Source organism: Fukomys damarensis, unplaced genomic scaffold, assembly GCF_012274545.1.
Source record: "Fukomys damarensis isolate Sample0158 unplaced genomic scaffold, DMR_v1.0_HiC HiC_scaffold_19, whole genome shotgun sequence".
Lineage (NCBI taxonomy): Eukaryota > Metazoa > Chordata > Mammalia > Rodentia > Bathyergidae > Fukomys > Fukomys damarensis.
The window spans coordinates 31,333,170-31,347,772 of NW_022900931.1; the positions used below are offsets into that span (position 1 = coordinate 31,333,170).

The 14,603-nt window shown below is 50.1% G+C and overlaps 1 protein-coding gene across 1 annotated transcript; it reads right to left on the minus strand.

The window, feature by feature from the left end:
* Positions 1-223: 223 nt before the first annotated feature.
* Positions 224-13,054, minus strand: LOC104874793. Its single transcript, XM_010642034.2, has 7 exons — positions 12,922-13,054; positions 11,565-11,674; positions 6,853-6,973; positions 5,843-6,457; positions 4,306-4,693; positions 3,421-3,631; positions 224-985 (listed from the first exon to the last, which is right to left on the minus strand). Exons 1-5 carry the CDS (start codon positions 13,052-13,054, stop codon positions 4,449-4,451), a joined length of 1,224 nt encoding a protein of 407 aa, XP_010640336.2. The 3' UTR covers positions 224-985; positions 3,421-3,631; positions 4,306-4,448.
* Between the last annotated feature and the right edge of the window lie 1,549 nt (positions 13,055-14,603).

A 14,603-nucleotide genomic window follows, 5' to 3' on the forward strand; every position in this document is an offset into this window, starting at 1 on the left:
GGGAATGTCCTGTCCACCAGAGATGTCTCCCACAGGTGAGAGTGAGTCAGCCAGCAGCCAGAGGCCTCACCCCGCAGGGCTGGGTGCAAACAACCAGGGACTTTTCCTTTGCTTAAGGAAACACCAGAGTGAAAAACTGATGTACCAACCCCTCAAGTGGGACTTCAAGTTTCCAAACTGAGGCATCCTGAATTCCTTTGGAAAAATCTTTTATTTGCTCATTTTTTTTTCTAACATTTTATCTTGGGAATTTCAGAAATACAGAGAAGTCAGGGGTGGTTGTCCCTTGGTGGTGCAGTCGTGCTTAGCAGGCCCGAGGCCTCGGTTCCATCCTCAGTACTGAAGGCGCCCACAGGCGACACAGCGCTGCAGGGAAACCGCGACACACCCCGCTCACAGCAGCCCTCGGCCTCGGCAGCTGTGCGTTCGTGGGCAGTCTCACCCCACTCACCTCCCCAAGCCACCCCTCCGGTGATTTCGAAGTAAACTCCCCATGTCATATCATGTGTCAGCGGAATTTTTACACTTGTGTTTTCAAGTTAAGCTGAACATTAGAATCCCACGCGTTATAGCTTCCCTTTCATAGACTCTGACTTGTCCTAAGCCACCATGTGCTTAGTGAGAGAGCAAGTTCCAAACCTCAGCGATCCTTCTCCAACAAGACAGATGTCCACAACTGCCCCCAGCAGTGAGATACACTGCACACGGAAGGCGATGTCCAGCTTCTGTAACAGGCTCAACAAAGATTTTCCGAAGCACTTGCTATATTCGAAGTAGCCACTAGGCTACGAGTAGTGTCTGCACCGTGCACAGAGCCTTTCTATTTCCTGGTGTCTCTCTGAGTTAGTATCACCCATGCTTCGCAGCAGAAGAAACTCAGCTGTGAGTGGTCAGCTAAACTTCTCAGACTTCTGCAGGTAAGCGTCAGCCTCAAACTGACTTCAGGATCCACGTAGGCTGTAAGTGCCGTTACCACCGCAAGTGCCTGCACACACAAAGCACGAGGTACAAATGCAACTTGTATTTTCCTATCTATCATGAAAAGCAAGCAGTTTTTTAGTAAGAGACTAAATCACATATGGATTCATGGACTCCCTGAAAAGGGCCGCTCGTGTCCAGCTTGGCCCTAACCACCAACATCTGTCCCCAGGAGGAAGGGGTCTGAGCGTCTGCGGTGTGACACAGAATCAGACACAGAAAGTCTCTCTCAGCAGCTTCCTTAAGAGGGAAAAGAAAATGCAGTAAAGGCATCTCAGAGATGGGGGGCTGTGCAAGACATAAAATTACTTTCTTGTATTTTCAAGGAAAATCTTCACTAATCCTTGTTCTTTGATGGTCTATGAGTCCTCTACACAATTCTGCTCAAGCAGAAGGAAGGAGGGGCTGGAATGACAACTCTTCACTCCCTTCATTCCTTAATTAAGCCTACAAAATCACCCCTGCTTTTACATGCATCTTACATTGTGAGATTTCTACCAAAATATCGAGGTCACCTTTTAATAAAACAATTTTTCTGCACACTGAGAAACAATGCACGTATTAATTTCTTTAGTTACCTGGAAAATGTTAATTTTGTGTATGCTGCTGGACAAGTGCTTCCCCGCATTTCTTTTGTGTGAAGACTTACTATATGCTCGTAGACAATCAAAATCAGCAAGCACATGGTAAAGTCAATATTTGAGGCTTAATATTTTCTAGTGAATTCCTCAATGGCAAACAACCTAAACAAATGCTTTTAAAAGTCAAACGTTATGATTTAAAATAAAAGCTAAAGATTCAGTCAGCTCTCTGAGCCTCTGCCAAACCACAGCAGGTTGATGGATTGATATTTTATTTTTGCAGTGAGGACTAAACTACCTTCCTAAGCTGTATTCCTAGCCATTTTTTTATTTTTTACTTTGAGATAGGATCTCAAAAAGTCTATAAATTGTCCAGCCTGGGCTTGAATTTGCAGTCGCCTTACCTTAGCCTCCCAAAGTGCTGGGATGACAGACGCTGACTACCACACCCGGCTCTAGTTCAACTTTCAGAGCTTCGTCTCCCACTGCAACCTGCTCTTCACCAAAGCAGCCCAGTGCGCACTAGGTCGTGATCTCTGCAGATCCAGGCGGCCCAGTGCCACACACACACACACACCCCGCTTCCCCGAAAGTAAGACCTAGCTGGAGATTAACCAACCTTGGAAGCTGGAGAGCAGACGCGCCAGCCCCATCAGCCCGTCCTCACCTTCCCTGCCGTCACTGCTGTCCTGCTCAGTGTTCTCAGCACAGAGCAGTGGTTCCACCTTCATTATCTCCAAAGTGAAATTCATAGCAAATAAAACATGCAGGCATAGCAATCTGCACTGCATAAGGATCTGTTTGAGGTTTAGGCAATGTTATAAGTGAACCTATATTATTATAGAAGAGACGTTCACCGCTATGAGAGTATGTCACGTTGTGGTGAGTGCATACACATTAGCCTGCTCACCCTCCTGAAAACCTGCAGAGTTTTCTAAAAGAAGAAAAGGAACAGAGAGAGAGAGAGAGAGTTGGAGAACTGGAAAGATCCATGGTAACTGACTTAGCACATCCAAGATAATTAAGGCAGTAGAGGAAGCCAAGAAAGGACCTGACCTCAACAGTAGTTAGCCAAGGTCGTGCAAATCACATTCAGGGACCTCTAGAAGAGGCAGCAGCTAAAGATTTGATTAAAAGTGTGTTGTCAGACTGTTCTTGGTTTAATCTCTGGATTATTACCCAAATCTTCCTGATATAATTGTGCCCTAGCTTCTGTGTCTCTAACGACCCACAGACATTCTCATCTTCATAACATCAGAGAAAACAGCTCATCAAATCAACCGCAATGCTTTACCCCAACTGATACAATCAGCAACACATTAAGATCAACACAACTTGGACACTGACCACCTGTGGTAGTCACTAGTCTATCACCCTTAAATCATTTGAATTAAATTGAAATCAAGAAGCAGTCCAGAACATGTCTGCAGTGAACAAAATTTCAATATAGTGTATTTACCATTTAATGGCTCAGACAGAGCGAGGATGCAAGACCCCTGATCTCAGTTAACTTATGGCTGAACCCCATAACGCTGACTGACCTCAGGCTGCAAGGCCCAGATTGAGTTCCCCAACCTTCTGAATGGTTGAATTCCGCAATGTTCTATTACAGGTTTCCCATGCCCTTTCTTTAAAGATGTTCAAAGTTGGGAACTCAGAAAAATACCCTTGATGACCACCTCTGCCTCTGCTGAGTGGGTCCAAAGACTGGCACAGTCAGGAGGTCTGAGAGTGCGGGGAGCGGTGGGTTATGGGGGTTCAGGGGCGCCCACGCGGCTACCTTCCCGGCGCTTGAGCGATGGCGGCTGGGTCGGGAGCAGGGGTGGTTCTGCTTCCCGCCGTGGATCAGGGCCCAGCCTACCTCCCAGCGCTTGAGCGATGGCGGCTGTGTATGTTTAAGTGTCCCTTAGCCCCTCAGGGGGGAGCAGCAGTGCAGAGGGTGGGGCTTGAGTTCCAAGGACAGCAGGGCTCGGTGAGGCCTCCTTAGTGCTGACAGCTCCACACTTAGTCCTCCCAATGCCAATAGCCTGGATTCCATCATCCAGACAGGAGACCCGGAGACCTAAAATCCACTCCAGAAGGAAAGATGACAAGAAGACACAAACGCAAGATGTCGTTGAGTTTTTCCCACAGCACAGCACTCCCAGATCTCCCTACAGAGCCACACCAGGCACCGGCCCTCCACCCAGTGTGGGAATGCCCAGCTGGGTCCCAGCCACCACCTGGCACCAGTCTGCCAGACCTTGGGAGAAGCCTGGTAACAAAAAACGGAGGTCAAAGCCAGCCATCTAGTAAGAATAAATGTAAAGGAAAAGAGAAGAAAAGGGTCTTTTTAACTATCATTGGTTTCCTCTGAAAAGAAAACAAAACACCAAGGTATTCTGCCCATGAAATGTGAGCACTGTTTGCAAGAGGTTTTTCTGAGAATGGATTTGTGTTTTAAAATTAAAATAGAACAAGAATTGTTTCAAAAACATCTTTGAAAAACTTTGGAACTATAATGGAAAAAAAAAATCCCAGAAATTACAGTGGAAAAAAAAAGAAAAGAAAAGAAAAGCAGAAGGTTAAACATACACACACAAGTAAAAATATTATAGGATCTAATTAGGGTACAAGAAAAATGACCTGAGAAAATGAATGGGAAATAACCTTAAAGAAATTGTGCACATAAAATCCTCACATGTGAACAGGAGTGTTCAGAGTAGGAGTCCCGAGGCATTCAGAATATTGTGCTAATTCTCATTACCTGGAAATTTCTGGACACTGGAGTCAGGCAGCAAGCTTCTGGCTGACTTTAGAGCTAGGGAGGACCATGTGACATGACAGAAGGGAATGGAGCACCCTCACATTGGAAAGGAAAATTGACTCCTGTCCTCGGCCAACCGTCAGTTAAACGCAGCATGGAGTGAAGATAGGCTTTAAGAGGCCAGTTCTCAAAAGCAATTGCCTCCTGGACCTCCTTTCCAGGAAAGCCATGGAGAAAGCCCTCCCCGGAGAGGGTGGGCGCAGCGGTGTGGACACTGCGTGGTTCACGTGGCTCCCTGGTGTCCGCCTGGTTTTGCGTCTCCATGGAAGAGGAGGCAGAGTTGTCCGGCCTCGGGATGCATGGCTCAGCTCACCCCGCAGGACAGAACCTGGAAGGAGGAGAGGGCAGTGCTGGCCTCTGCTGCAGTGCCCTGGGGCCACCCCAGCTTGTGCCAGGGCCAGCTCACTGGGCCTGGACCCTTCTGCCTGCTGCAGGGTTTCTCCAGTAAGGCGCTCAGGCTGGGCTGATTCTCCTCAGTCCGCTGCCCTCCCCTGTCGCTGCCCAGGGTAGAGCTGCAACCTCCTGCTGGTGCCTCCTCCTTCCCCATCTTTTCAGAGGTGTTCTCCCCAGTCATTCTCTTGCCCTTTGGGGTGTCTGTTCCTGGAGGACTCAAATGACACAACTCCAGCGTAGACAGTGAGTCTCCCCAACATTTCTGCAAGAAGACAGAGTCACTGGAGTCCCCGTGTATTGGATTTGACTGAGCAGTATCAGCACGGCTTAGGGTACAGCTGGTTGGTGATACTTGTATAGAGCACCAGGCCCCCTCCAAAAGGCAGTGGTGGGCTGGGGTTAGCTCAGGGGTAGAACCCTTGCCCTGTACATGTGTGGCTCTGAGTTCCATCCCAGCATCATAACACACATAAACACACACACACACACACACACACACACACACACACACACACACACCAAAACGAGGCATAGTTAATGTTAGAGAGGGAAGATCTCGTTTACTGCATGACTCAGCCTAAGTAATGATAATTAATAATGTAGAGAGTGAACATGAATCTAACCGCAGAATCAGAAAGAAAAAAGAAAGAAGGAAAGAGAGAAAGAGAAAGAAGGAATGAAAGAAAAAGAAAGAAACAAGAAAGGAAGGAAGGAAGAAAGAAAGAAAGAAAGAAAGAAAGAAAGAAAGAAAGAAAGAGGCAAAAGAAAGAAAGAAAGAAAGAAAGAAAGAAAGAAAGAAAGAAAGAAAGAAAGAAAGAAAGAAAGAAAGAAAGAGAAAGAAAGAAGAGAAAGATTCAAACCCGGTGTGTGGGGCACCCCTGTAATCCCAGCACTGTGGGAGGCTGAGGCAGGAGGACTCTGAGTCCAAGCTGGGCAACTTAGCAAGACCCTGTTTCTGAAAGGAAAGATTCATTGAAAGATTCATTGTTCACATTTCCCACTCACCCTGAAAACCCTTGTCAGCAGCGTTTATGCCTGCAACTTTCCCCCTAAAATAACGCGTGGCTCACAGTCCTAAGCTTACCCCAAATTTTCCCAGAAAAGATCCTGCTTTTGTTTTGTTTTGTTTTTAATCCAACTGGTTGCAGCCAAGTTTGCGGCCAGCACAGCGACAAGGACGCCAAAGAGCGCGAGGCAGTGGCGTTTCTGCAGACCGCGAGGTCCTCGGCTGTGCTTCGTGTTTTCAAGTTTATCACAGGGAAAACCGGGAAGCGTTGCTGGGCTGGTGCGTTTCTGTCACTTCGGGATTCACTTCGGCTTGTTCCGTTTTCAAGGACTTTGTATATTTTTTGTTCATGGTGAAAACCAATCAGGTTGGCTTCAGCCTCGGGCACGTGTTTGTGTGAGATCAATGGAGGGCCGGCAGGGGCGTTTTGACGGAAGTGGCGGAACTTTGCAATTTTGGAGCGGCTGATACAAAGCCAGGGGCTGGAATGTGGTGGGCAGTGAGGGAGGAGCCCGACCCTTGGGGCCCACACCGCTCGTCCTTCTGGGAGCGTCCCAGGGCTTTCCGTGAGGATCTCAGAGCATCCTGACCAGAGCGGCCGTGACCTTTGAGAAGATCGCTGCTCCCAGCTGACTTTGTAGAGGGGGTCAGGAGCGCGGAAGTGAGAGGGAGGGTCCCAGACGACAGCCAACCCTGGGAATCATGAGCCAAACCTGAAATACACACTGAGGAGCCACAGAGTTGGGGACAAAAGGCAAAGTCACCCCACTTTCATGAAGACGAGCTCGAATTCTCTGAAGAAAGTCCTCTAAGGGAGGAGGGTGTGGGCTGGGAAGAAGGTCTGGCCCTAAGGCAGCAAGAGGAAAGGCCCTCAGCCCTGGCCTCGGGGTGCTGGGGCCCCACCAGGAGGATGGGGAGATCAGGGCTGGGAAGGGAGCCCAGAGCCAAGCCCCATGGGCGAGCCCTGTGGAGGCCCCAGAGCTCAGGGTAGCCAGAAGGTGCAGAGGGAGGAGGGTGTGTGTGTGTGTGGGTGTGTGTGCATGTGTGGGTGTGTGTGTGCGCATGTGTGGGTGTGTAGGAGGCCCCACCTGACAACAGTGCAAACAGCCCTCTGGGGGTGTATGGCGCATCCAGCCTTGGGGAGAGAAGAGTCCAGAACCACAGACACCAGACAGAACTGACCAGAGTAGCTGCATGCTGAGCGCAGGGCTACCGGAGGTGAGCAGAAGACAGAGGCCCCATCAGAAGCCAGCCGAGGAGGGAGGCCTGCAAAACAAAACGGGGAAAATCACACCACTGCACAGAAACCAGAAATCAGCTGAACCTCTGGGAGTTTGGGGACCTTCCGTATCCACCTAAAAACTGTTATCACAATGGGTTTATAAGAAGTGTTCGATGCAGAAGACCAGAGAGTGTGATTTCTTTGGCTTTCCGTCATGAGTAGGGCAGACTGGTGCCAGGGTGACGTGTTTCTGGGTGGCCCCTCCTGGCAGCGGGTGGCCTCAGCGCGGATTGTTAGCCAGCCCCCCTACGGTGACTGCTTATCGCACTCTGTGACTGAGGTCTTTCCAGCTGCTAAAACCACTTCCTAAGTACAAGAAATGAGATGTTTTTCTCCTCAGGTAAAATGCAAAATATAAACATGAGCCCTGCTGAAAAAGGAGCTGAAGAGAGTTTTGCCACATTGGAATGCCTCCTTTAACAGCCTAAAAGTCCCAAGTTCTTTGTTGAAATGATGTTAACCATTGCTGTTTTTGTCTTCAGTCTGTCATAATAAAACAACATGAAAAGCATGATGGGAAAGTATTGGACTTTTTCACTGCAGCAGAAACAAAGTCATGAAATTGACTGCACTGGTCCTGTGATCCTTGGAAGGACATGTGGTTACATTCCACACATCTTTCTGCACATGGCTTTGATGGCTGCTGACATTAAATAATAGTAAATGTCACAAAAGAATGTTGACTGCTAATGAATGCTAGTTTATAAAAGTCAAAGTAGGGCATCGGAGAAATCACAGAAGGGTTGTGGCTTTGAAACACCTGCTATGGTTTATTTGGTCATCAGCTGCAGTCAGGAAATATTTGCTTCTTTTCTTTTTCCTGTCCCAAAACAATGCTTGTTAAATGGTACATTAAAGTATTTTAAAGGAATACTATTTTCTCTTTCATGGATTTCTTTACTTATTCATTTGGATGGCCGAGGATGTAGGATATGATCGTGGGTGAATTATATCCAAAGTTCAGCTCTCCAAGAAAATATATGTATTTCAGCTGAAGTCCCTGATTATAAACGATAAAAACTGAGTCCAGGAAACTTACGCAAATAAGCAAGCTGTTGGAAATACACAGAAGGGCCTACAGCTGCATCCGGACGAGGTGGGCCTGGGCCCATCAACGGCTGCTGCAGGCCTCCCTGAGCAGGTCCTGGCCCCTTCCCTGCTGGGTTTGTGGGCCCGCTGCCCGTGTCCATCCTGCCAGCAGGAAAAAGCCAACTTGCCCTCGGCCTCCCCTGCACCGCGTCCAGATGTGAAGCCCACCAGGCTGGCTCCCAGCTCGCTTCAGTCAACTGTCCACACACAAGGCAGGGAGACGAGACGGGTGCTTTGACATCCAGGGCTCTAGAAAGGACAGAGGACCCTGCTGCCATCACGGCCCACACAGCCAGGCCTTGCCACACCGGGAAGGAAGATTCCAAAGGAAAAACTAGGCCAGCAGCGCACAGCGCACTGCGATGTGAATGACCCTTCCTGGAGTGTGGGGTGTGCATGCCCTGCACATCCGTGCCTGGCGGCCTCTTCGTTCGCTGTCTCTGCTGGTGTGCAAAGGCTCATTGCGAACCACTACCCTGACTCCATGAGCTCCGAGTGGGTCCCAACCCCAGTGCCTGCAAAACGTCACACTGCGGCACGCGCAGGGCGCTGGGTGGGAGATGTGAGGCCCCTTTCTCAGTCGGCTTCTGGCTGAAGGCTTCTCTGCTGACTCCAGACCACACTGGCCCCAGGAGAAAGCGAATTCAGAACCTCAACCTCCCACGGGGCCTCCGACTTCTGTCCTGCTCCCCATGTGCTTTCCACTTGGACTCTGATGATCCTGTGAGGAGAGGGAGCTGGCCCCTCCCTCCTGCGCTCTCTCCTCTCCCCTCCTCCTCCCAGTGGAAGCCGGTGGGGCCTTCCGGGGGGGTCTTTGACCGAATATTTTCTAGGAGGTGTCCAGATATTTGTCTCACTTTCTCTTTTCTCCATTTAATAAGGGGTTTTAGCTTTTCTGGCAATAAAGCTGTAAACAAAATAGGGAATAAATCCGCAAGCTCATCTGTCTATGAACTCTCAAAATTCTTTTCAGTACTGGAGATTTGAACACAGGGCCTTCACACTGAGCTACACCCTCAGCCCTTTCCCTCTCTCTGTCTCTCTCTCTCTTCTTTCTCTCTCTTTTTTCTTTCTTTTATGTAGAGACAAGGTCACAGTTGCCTGTGCTGGTGTGAAAGTTGATTCTCCTGACTCAGCCTCCCAAAATGCTGGAATTACAGATTTGCACCACCATGCCCAGCTATGAACTTTCAACCTCTTGGCATAACCGGGCCTTTGCACTCAGAGACCAAAGTTCACTATTTGGGGTACCCTTTCTTTGGTACCGGGGATCAAACTTGGATCCTTGGGCTTGCAAGGCAGGCGGCTGCACCACTGAGCTAAATCCCCAGCCCTGGGGAACCCTTTCATGTGCCTTGCCTAATCAAGCAGAGATACTCCCAAGGTACAGCCATGTCTTAGTCTTCTTGGGCAGCTGTGACAAAATGCCACAGGTGGGGTAGCTTACCAATGATGGAAATATTTCTCTGATACTTCTGGAGGTGGAGAAGTCCAAGATCAGAGCACCAGCAGCCCAGGTGTATGGAGCACCCACTCCTGGGTGCACAGCCAGTTGTCTTTCCATTGTGCCTTTGCTTGGTAGGCGGGATGGTGAAGCACCACAGGGTCTCCTAGAAAGGCACTAATCCCCTCCAGGAGCGCCCCACCCTCACGACCCGATCATCCTTCCAAACCCTCGCTTCCGATACCATCGAGTTTCAGGATAGGTTTCGACATATGTGTTTGGGGAGGCATAAACATCAACAGTTTGTGCTTTGTGGGAGTTTGGGAGCATGGAAGAGGGAGGGCGATGAAGAAAGGAAGTGTGTGGATTCCTGCCCAGGTTCCCCTGGGTGCCTGGAAACCAATCCCGGCCAGCTCTTACGGGACGGGTGAGGACGGAGGTGCCAAACGACCGTGCCGGCATCACCTTCATCCTACAGGTGGTTAGAGTGGGAGGCGTGCACAGTGGACTTCTTCTAGGGAGTTCTCGGGCCCACAGTGCTTACACATCCGACGCGCATTCACTCAGCTGAGCGACCCACTGCTGTCTCTAGGGTTTTCGTTCAAATTGGAAATACAGCTGGGAAACTAATCACAAACATCATTGTGCTTTACTGTGAGTAAGAACTGAGCGGATCCAAAAAGCAGCACGGGGCAGTGGGGTGGAGATGAGGCAGGGTGTGTCTCCCCCTGGGAGCCCCCTTGCTCTCCACCACAGAGGCCCAGGCCCGGGACTCACACCTGCTCCCACCCCAGAGAAGCCTACAACCACCCTGGCATCTGCGGGTTATCACAGCTCCTCCCCAGGTGAACTCTGCTGGGAAAACACTACGACCAAAGAAAGAAAATAGGTGAGAAAACAGCGTGCAGCATCTCACCTGTCAGTCGTCTTTCCTACTGTTTCAGAGTCTCTATTATATTAATGTTTTCATTTTTTAACTGCATCCCCTAAAAGTGTGCTTTTCATGCCTAAAATGACCAGAAATTCTAAATGAAGTTCATCAGAAATCTATCAGAAAGAAACTGCCAAGATGACATTAACAGCTGCCTAGCAGTTCGGCAGGGCCGTGGCTAATTCCAATGTGTTTGGCTTACTTGCAAGTTGGAGTTCAAGAAGGGCAGCAAAGGGCAAGGCTCACAAACACTCGTGTGACAGAAAGGCCATGCAGAGTAGAGCTCACTCCCTGTGTGTGATTTCTATTGCAGGTATTTCTGAGACACTGCATGCAAATCTCCTACCACGCACTGCTGACCATACACTGTGATCACGGCCCCTTCCTTCTACGTAGCAGCTTATGTTTCTTTCTCTTTAACTATCTTGATGCATGCGGAACAAACATGCCTTCTTCTCTAACCCCACCAGACAAACAGGTCCTCACGAACTGATTTCATTCAAATTCTCAGGACACAGTAACCTGCAGTTTGCCTTCTGTTTCTCTGGTTCTCCAGCCTGCAGCCCCACATGCCTGGTTTTCACGGCACACACATTGGTTTCCGTTCCCTTCTTCTTTCACCACTTCCGGGGGAGGAGGGTGGTCTCCAGTCTCTCAATTCTTTGCTTCACTTTTTCCTCCTTTCTACTTTTTCCTGACTGAGCTACTTCTTGTATTTCTAGTTGTTACAGCAGTAAGCTTTTCCCTCTTCCTTTCCTGAGATCTGTGTTTGTCGGTTCATTACACAGGCACAGTATGTGCTTAGCACATAAACAAATGCAGGAGAACCAGAGTGGCCAGGGCAGGCTTTCCTGAGAGGCTTGGTGCAAGGCCACAGCTGGGTAAAGTGGCCTTTGCCACACACAGGGTGCACTGCACCCCGAGGCTGTTCCCAAGGCAGCAGCCAGCTCCGTGGTGGCTCCCTAGGCGGAGGAGGGAGCTGAGTGGCAGACAGGGCACCAAGGGCAGAGAGCAGGGAGGAGCAGGATAAGCACACACAGGCCTGGACACTGACCCAGGGAGGCTCAGAGAAGGACGCGGACAAGTTCACCCGGACTGGCAGAAAGGGGGTGGAGCCATCGCACTTGGGGGTGAGTGACACATTTGGAAAGATCACGCTGGGCTCTGGGGAACGGGAACGGACAAGGATTGGGAGTTAACAGTCCAAGCAAGGGCCTGGCTGACGCACGGCTGTGCGGTTCTCTGAGGAGCACAGGGGACTGCGCGTGTCGTCATGTGTGGCTCTCTTGCCCGAGGCACCTTCTTAGATGTGTCTCTCAAAGAGAAGTCCTGTTCTGTGGGGAACCGGGCACCATGATGAAGCTCAGAAAATGCAGGGGACGCTGACTTCTCACCACGAGCTTTTCCACCTTATACACCTCTATGTACACGAGACCTGTGGTCACGATCACCCTCCCCCAGGAGGCCACTGCAGGCCTGGGCTGCTGTCCCACGGGTCCCTGCTGAGATGCCCTGCTCAGCTCCTAAGGCCTCCCCCGGAAGCAGGCTTTTCCTTGCGTGTCTGTACTCATGCACCATCCCGCAGACTCCACTCCAGTTCCTTGTCAGTTATGGTCAGCGGCAAGGAACAATTTCTAATTTTGTTTCACTGATACGCTTGGTGAATGAGCAGCAGAGCTCTATTTCTTTGACACAGAGATATCTGACTTCGGGGAGGAAAGATCCTAAGAAATTCAAGGTCCAAAACTCCAGGCAAATCAACAGATGATTAGATAAAGAAAACGTGGTACTTATGTACAGTGGGGTGCTACTCTGCAATACAGAAGTATAAATTTGAGTCATTTGTAGGAAAATGGATGCACCTCAAGGTCATGATACTGTGTGAAATAAATCAGACTCACAAATTTAAATATCGCATGATTTCTCTTATACGAGAAACCCAAAGCCAATCAGTGAGAAGCCAGGGGTGTTCTCCAGGGGACCACAGGTGCTGGGCTGAAAGCTTCGTAGAGTTCGCCGCAGGGAACTCCTGGAGCCCAGAGCAGCCCTCCTGGGTGAGGGACTCCTGGGTGCTCCCAACTGGACCTGCCAGTCTCCTGCCTGGCAGGCGGCACGGGGGGTCAGGGCCCACTCTGGGCCTCCGCTGCTGTCCTTTGGCTTTAAGAAGGTGCTTCCTTTCCTTTGGGACCCTGTCTTTGCATGACAGCCCCGCCTCCTATGAAGCAAGCAGAGCTGCCGCATCCCAGACACTCAGTCCACCCAGATTCTTCCAATACAGCCAAGTCCTCGACTACCGACCACCTCTCTGGCTCTTCCTGGGCCAGGCTGTGCTCGCTCCCTGCCTCTGTCACATGGGCCTCGCCTCTCAGCTGGGTTTCACCATGTGGGTAGGTTTCCTAAACACAGCTGACCTCTGGAGTCCTCCTCCTTCCTCGCCCTCCTCTGCCACCCTCCCATGCCGCCTCGCATCCTCCGACGCTCCTGCCGCAGCCACCCTCTCTGCGCTTCTCCTGGGGCCCGTGTGCCCTTCAATGCACGCCCCATGCACGTGCACCCTCAGCAGGGTCACTGCTGGATTTCCACGGGGTCCCCACTGCCTGCCTCCCTGTGACCTTGCCCCTGCACCCAGCAAAGTCACCCTTGTCACACGGGGGTCACCTGCTCCTGGCTGCCTCTCTGGGGCACCCCAGCAACTTCCTCAGCACCCTGGCCATTTCTTCAGCGCCCCCAGCCAGTCTTCTCTCCCTCAGCTGCTTCCTGCTGCAAGCGCACTTACAGGCTTCACCTTCTTTCCTGGGGTGGCCCCTTCCTGTCCCCCGGGCAGCTGTGGCCAGCCTGTTTCGCTTCCCTGCTGAGCCACAGCCTGCACACGGCTGTTTGTGCTCATGTAACTTCCCCCACCTAAGGTTACACCGGCCTGAGCTGTGGGCAGTGTGCTTGGGGCACTAATCTCATCTGCAAAGCAGACTTCAGATAGTTTCCTCTTTTTTCCATTTTTAAAATAACAGATTGGTTCTTGGTAACTGCAAAAATAACACACGGGTGCAGCAGAAAGCTGGCAATGAAAATTCAGGTACTTTGTTGTGCACAATTTCCTTTCTGTTGCTTAAAAACTAATCTTTGAAAACCTCATATAGCTGGGGATCTAGCTCAGTGGTTCCGCCACCTGCCTTGCAAGGGCAAGGTCCCAAGTTCAATCCCTGGTGCCAAAAAAAAAACAAAAACAAAAACTTCATAGTCACGTCATACATGCAGCTGCTGACTCTTCCACCTTTGCGGTTTATTAAAACTCAGGCACTGTCTCCTGAGCGTTTTATGTGTGAAGGACCACGCTCTGGGGCAGCCTCGCTCCTCTCCGGTGAGGGGCTCTGGGCAGGGTCAAGGAAATCAGGCATCAAAATCAAGCGTCAGTGACTATGCAGAAAGCCGTGCATGTGTGTGCACATGCGTGTGAGTGTGTGCACACGCACGCGTGTGTGTTTCTCCTAGTGGACAGGGGCCCAGGCCACACTCTGAGGAAATGAAGGCACAGCCAAGGTGAGAATGAAGGGCTGCTCCAGGAGTAAGAACAGCCTGGGCAGCCACAGGGCAAGACTCAGGGGTTCTCAAGGAGGAGCCTCGAAGGCTAGAAAGGACCATGTGAGCCGGGCTTTGAGTTTGTATTTTATCGAAAGAGCACACAAGTCCTCATTCTGAGTGTTATATGGTTTTTGGATCAGAAAATCCTAGCTGCAGGGACACAGTGTGAATCAGCCCCTTCCTATAATTATTACAAACTTGGCGAGCGGTCATCTTTGGTAACATAAAATCCCTACATGGACGCAACATAATTCACTTAATGGTTTCCCTGCTGTTACTAACATTTTATCATTGTAAAAAAGTCAAAGGAATCATAGTTCGTTTGGCTGCCTGCTACCCAAACTCAGACTCTTTCTGGTGCCAATTGACTTGTTTATTCTCCTTAACTCCCTCTCTTTTCTTTGGTCCAATTCTAGTTTATACTTCATGCCTATAATCCAGTCCCAGTAGGGTCTACTTAGCAGGACCTATTAGGAATAACATCAAGACAGAAAGGATAAAATCTTGTCATCTG

Coding starts and splice junctions, on each gene's coding strand:
- LOC104874793 (XM_010642034.2), bottom strand. CDS start 13,054: ATGGGGCGTGCATTGAAGGGCACACGGGCCCCAGGAGAAGCGCAGAGA. Junction 11,675..12,921: donor GAAGGAGGAGGACTCCAGAG/GTCAGCTGTGTT, acceptor CCCGTTCCCCAG/AGCCCAGCGTGATCTTTCCA. Junction 4,694..5,842: donor CTTTTCTGGGAAAATTTGGG/GTAAGCTTAGGA, acceptor TCCTCCTTCCAG/GTTCTGTCCTGCGGGGTGAG.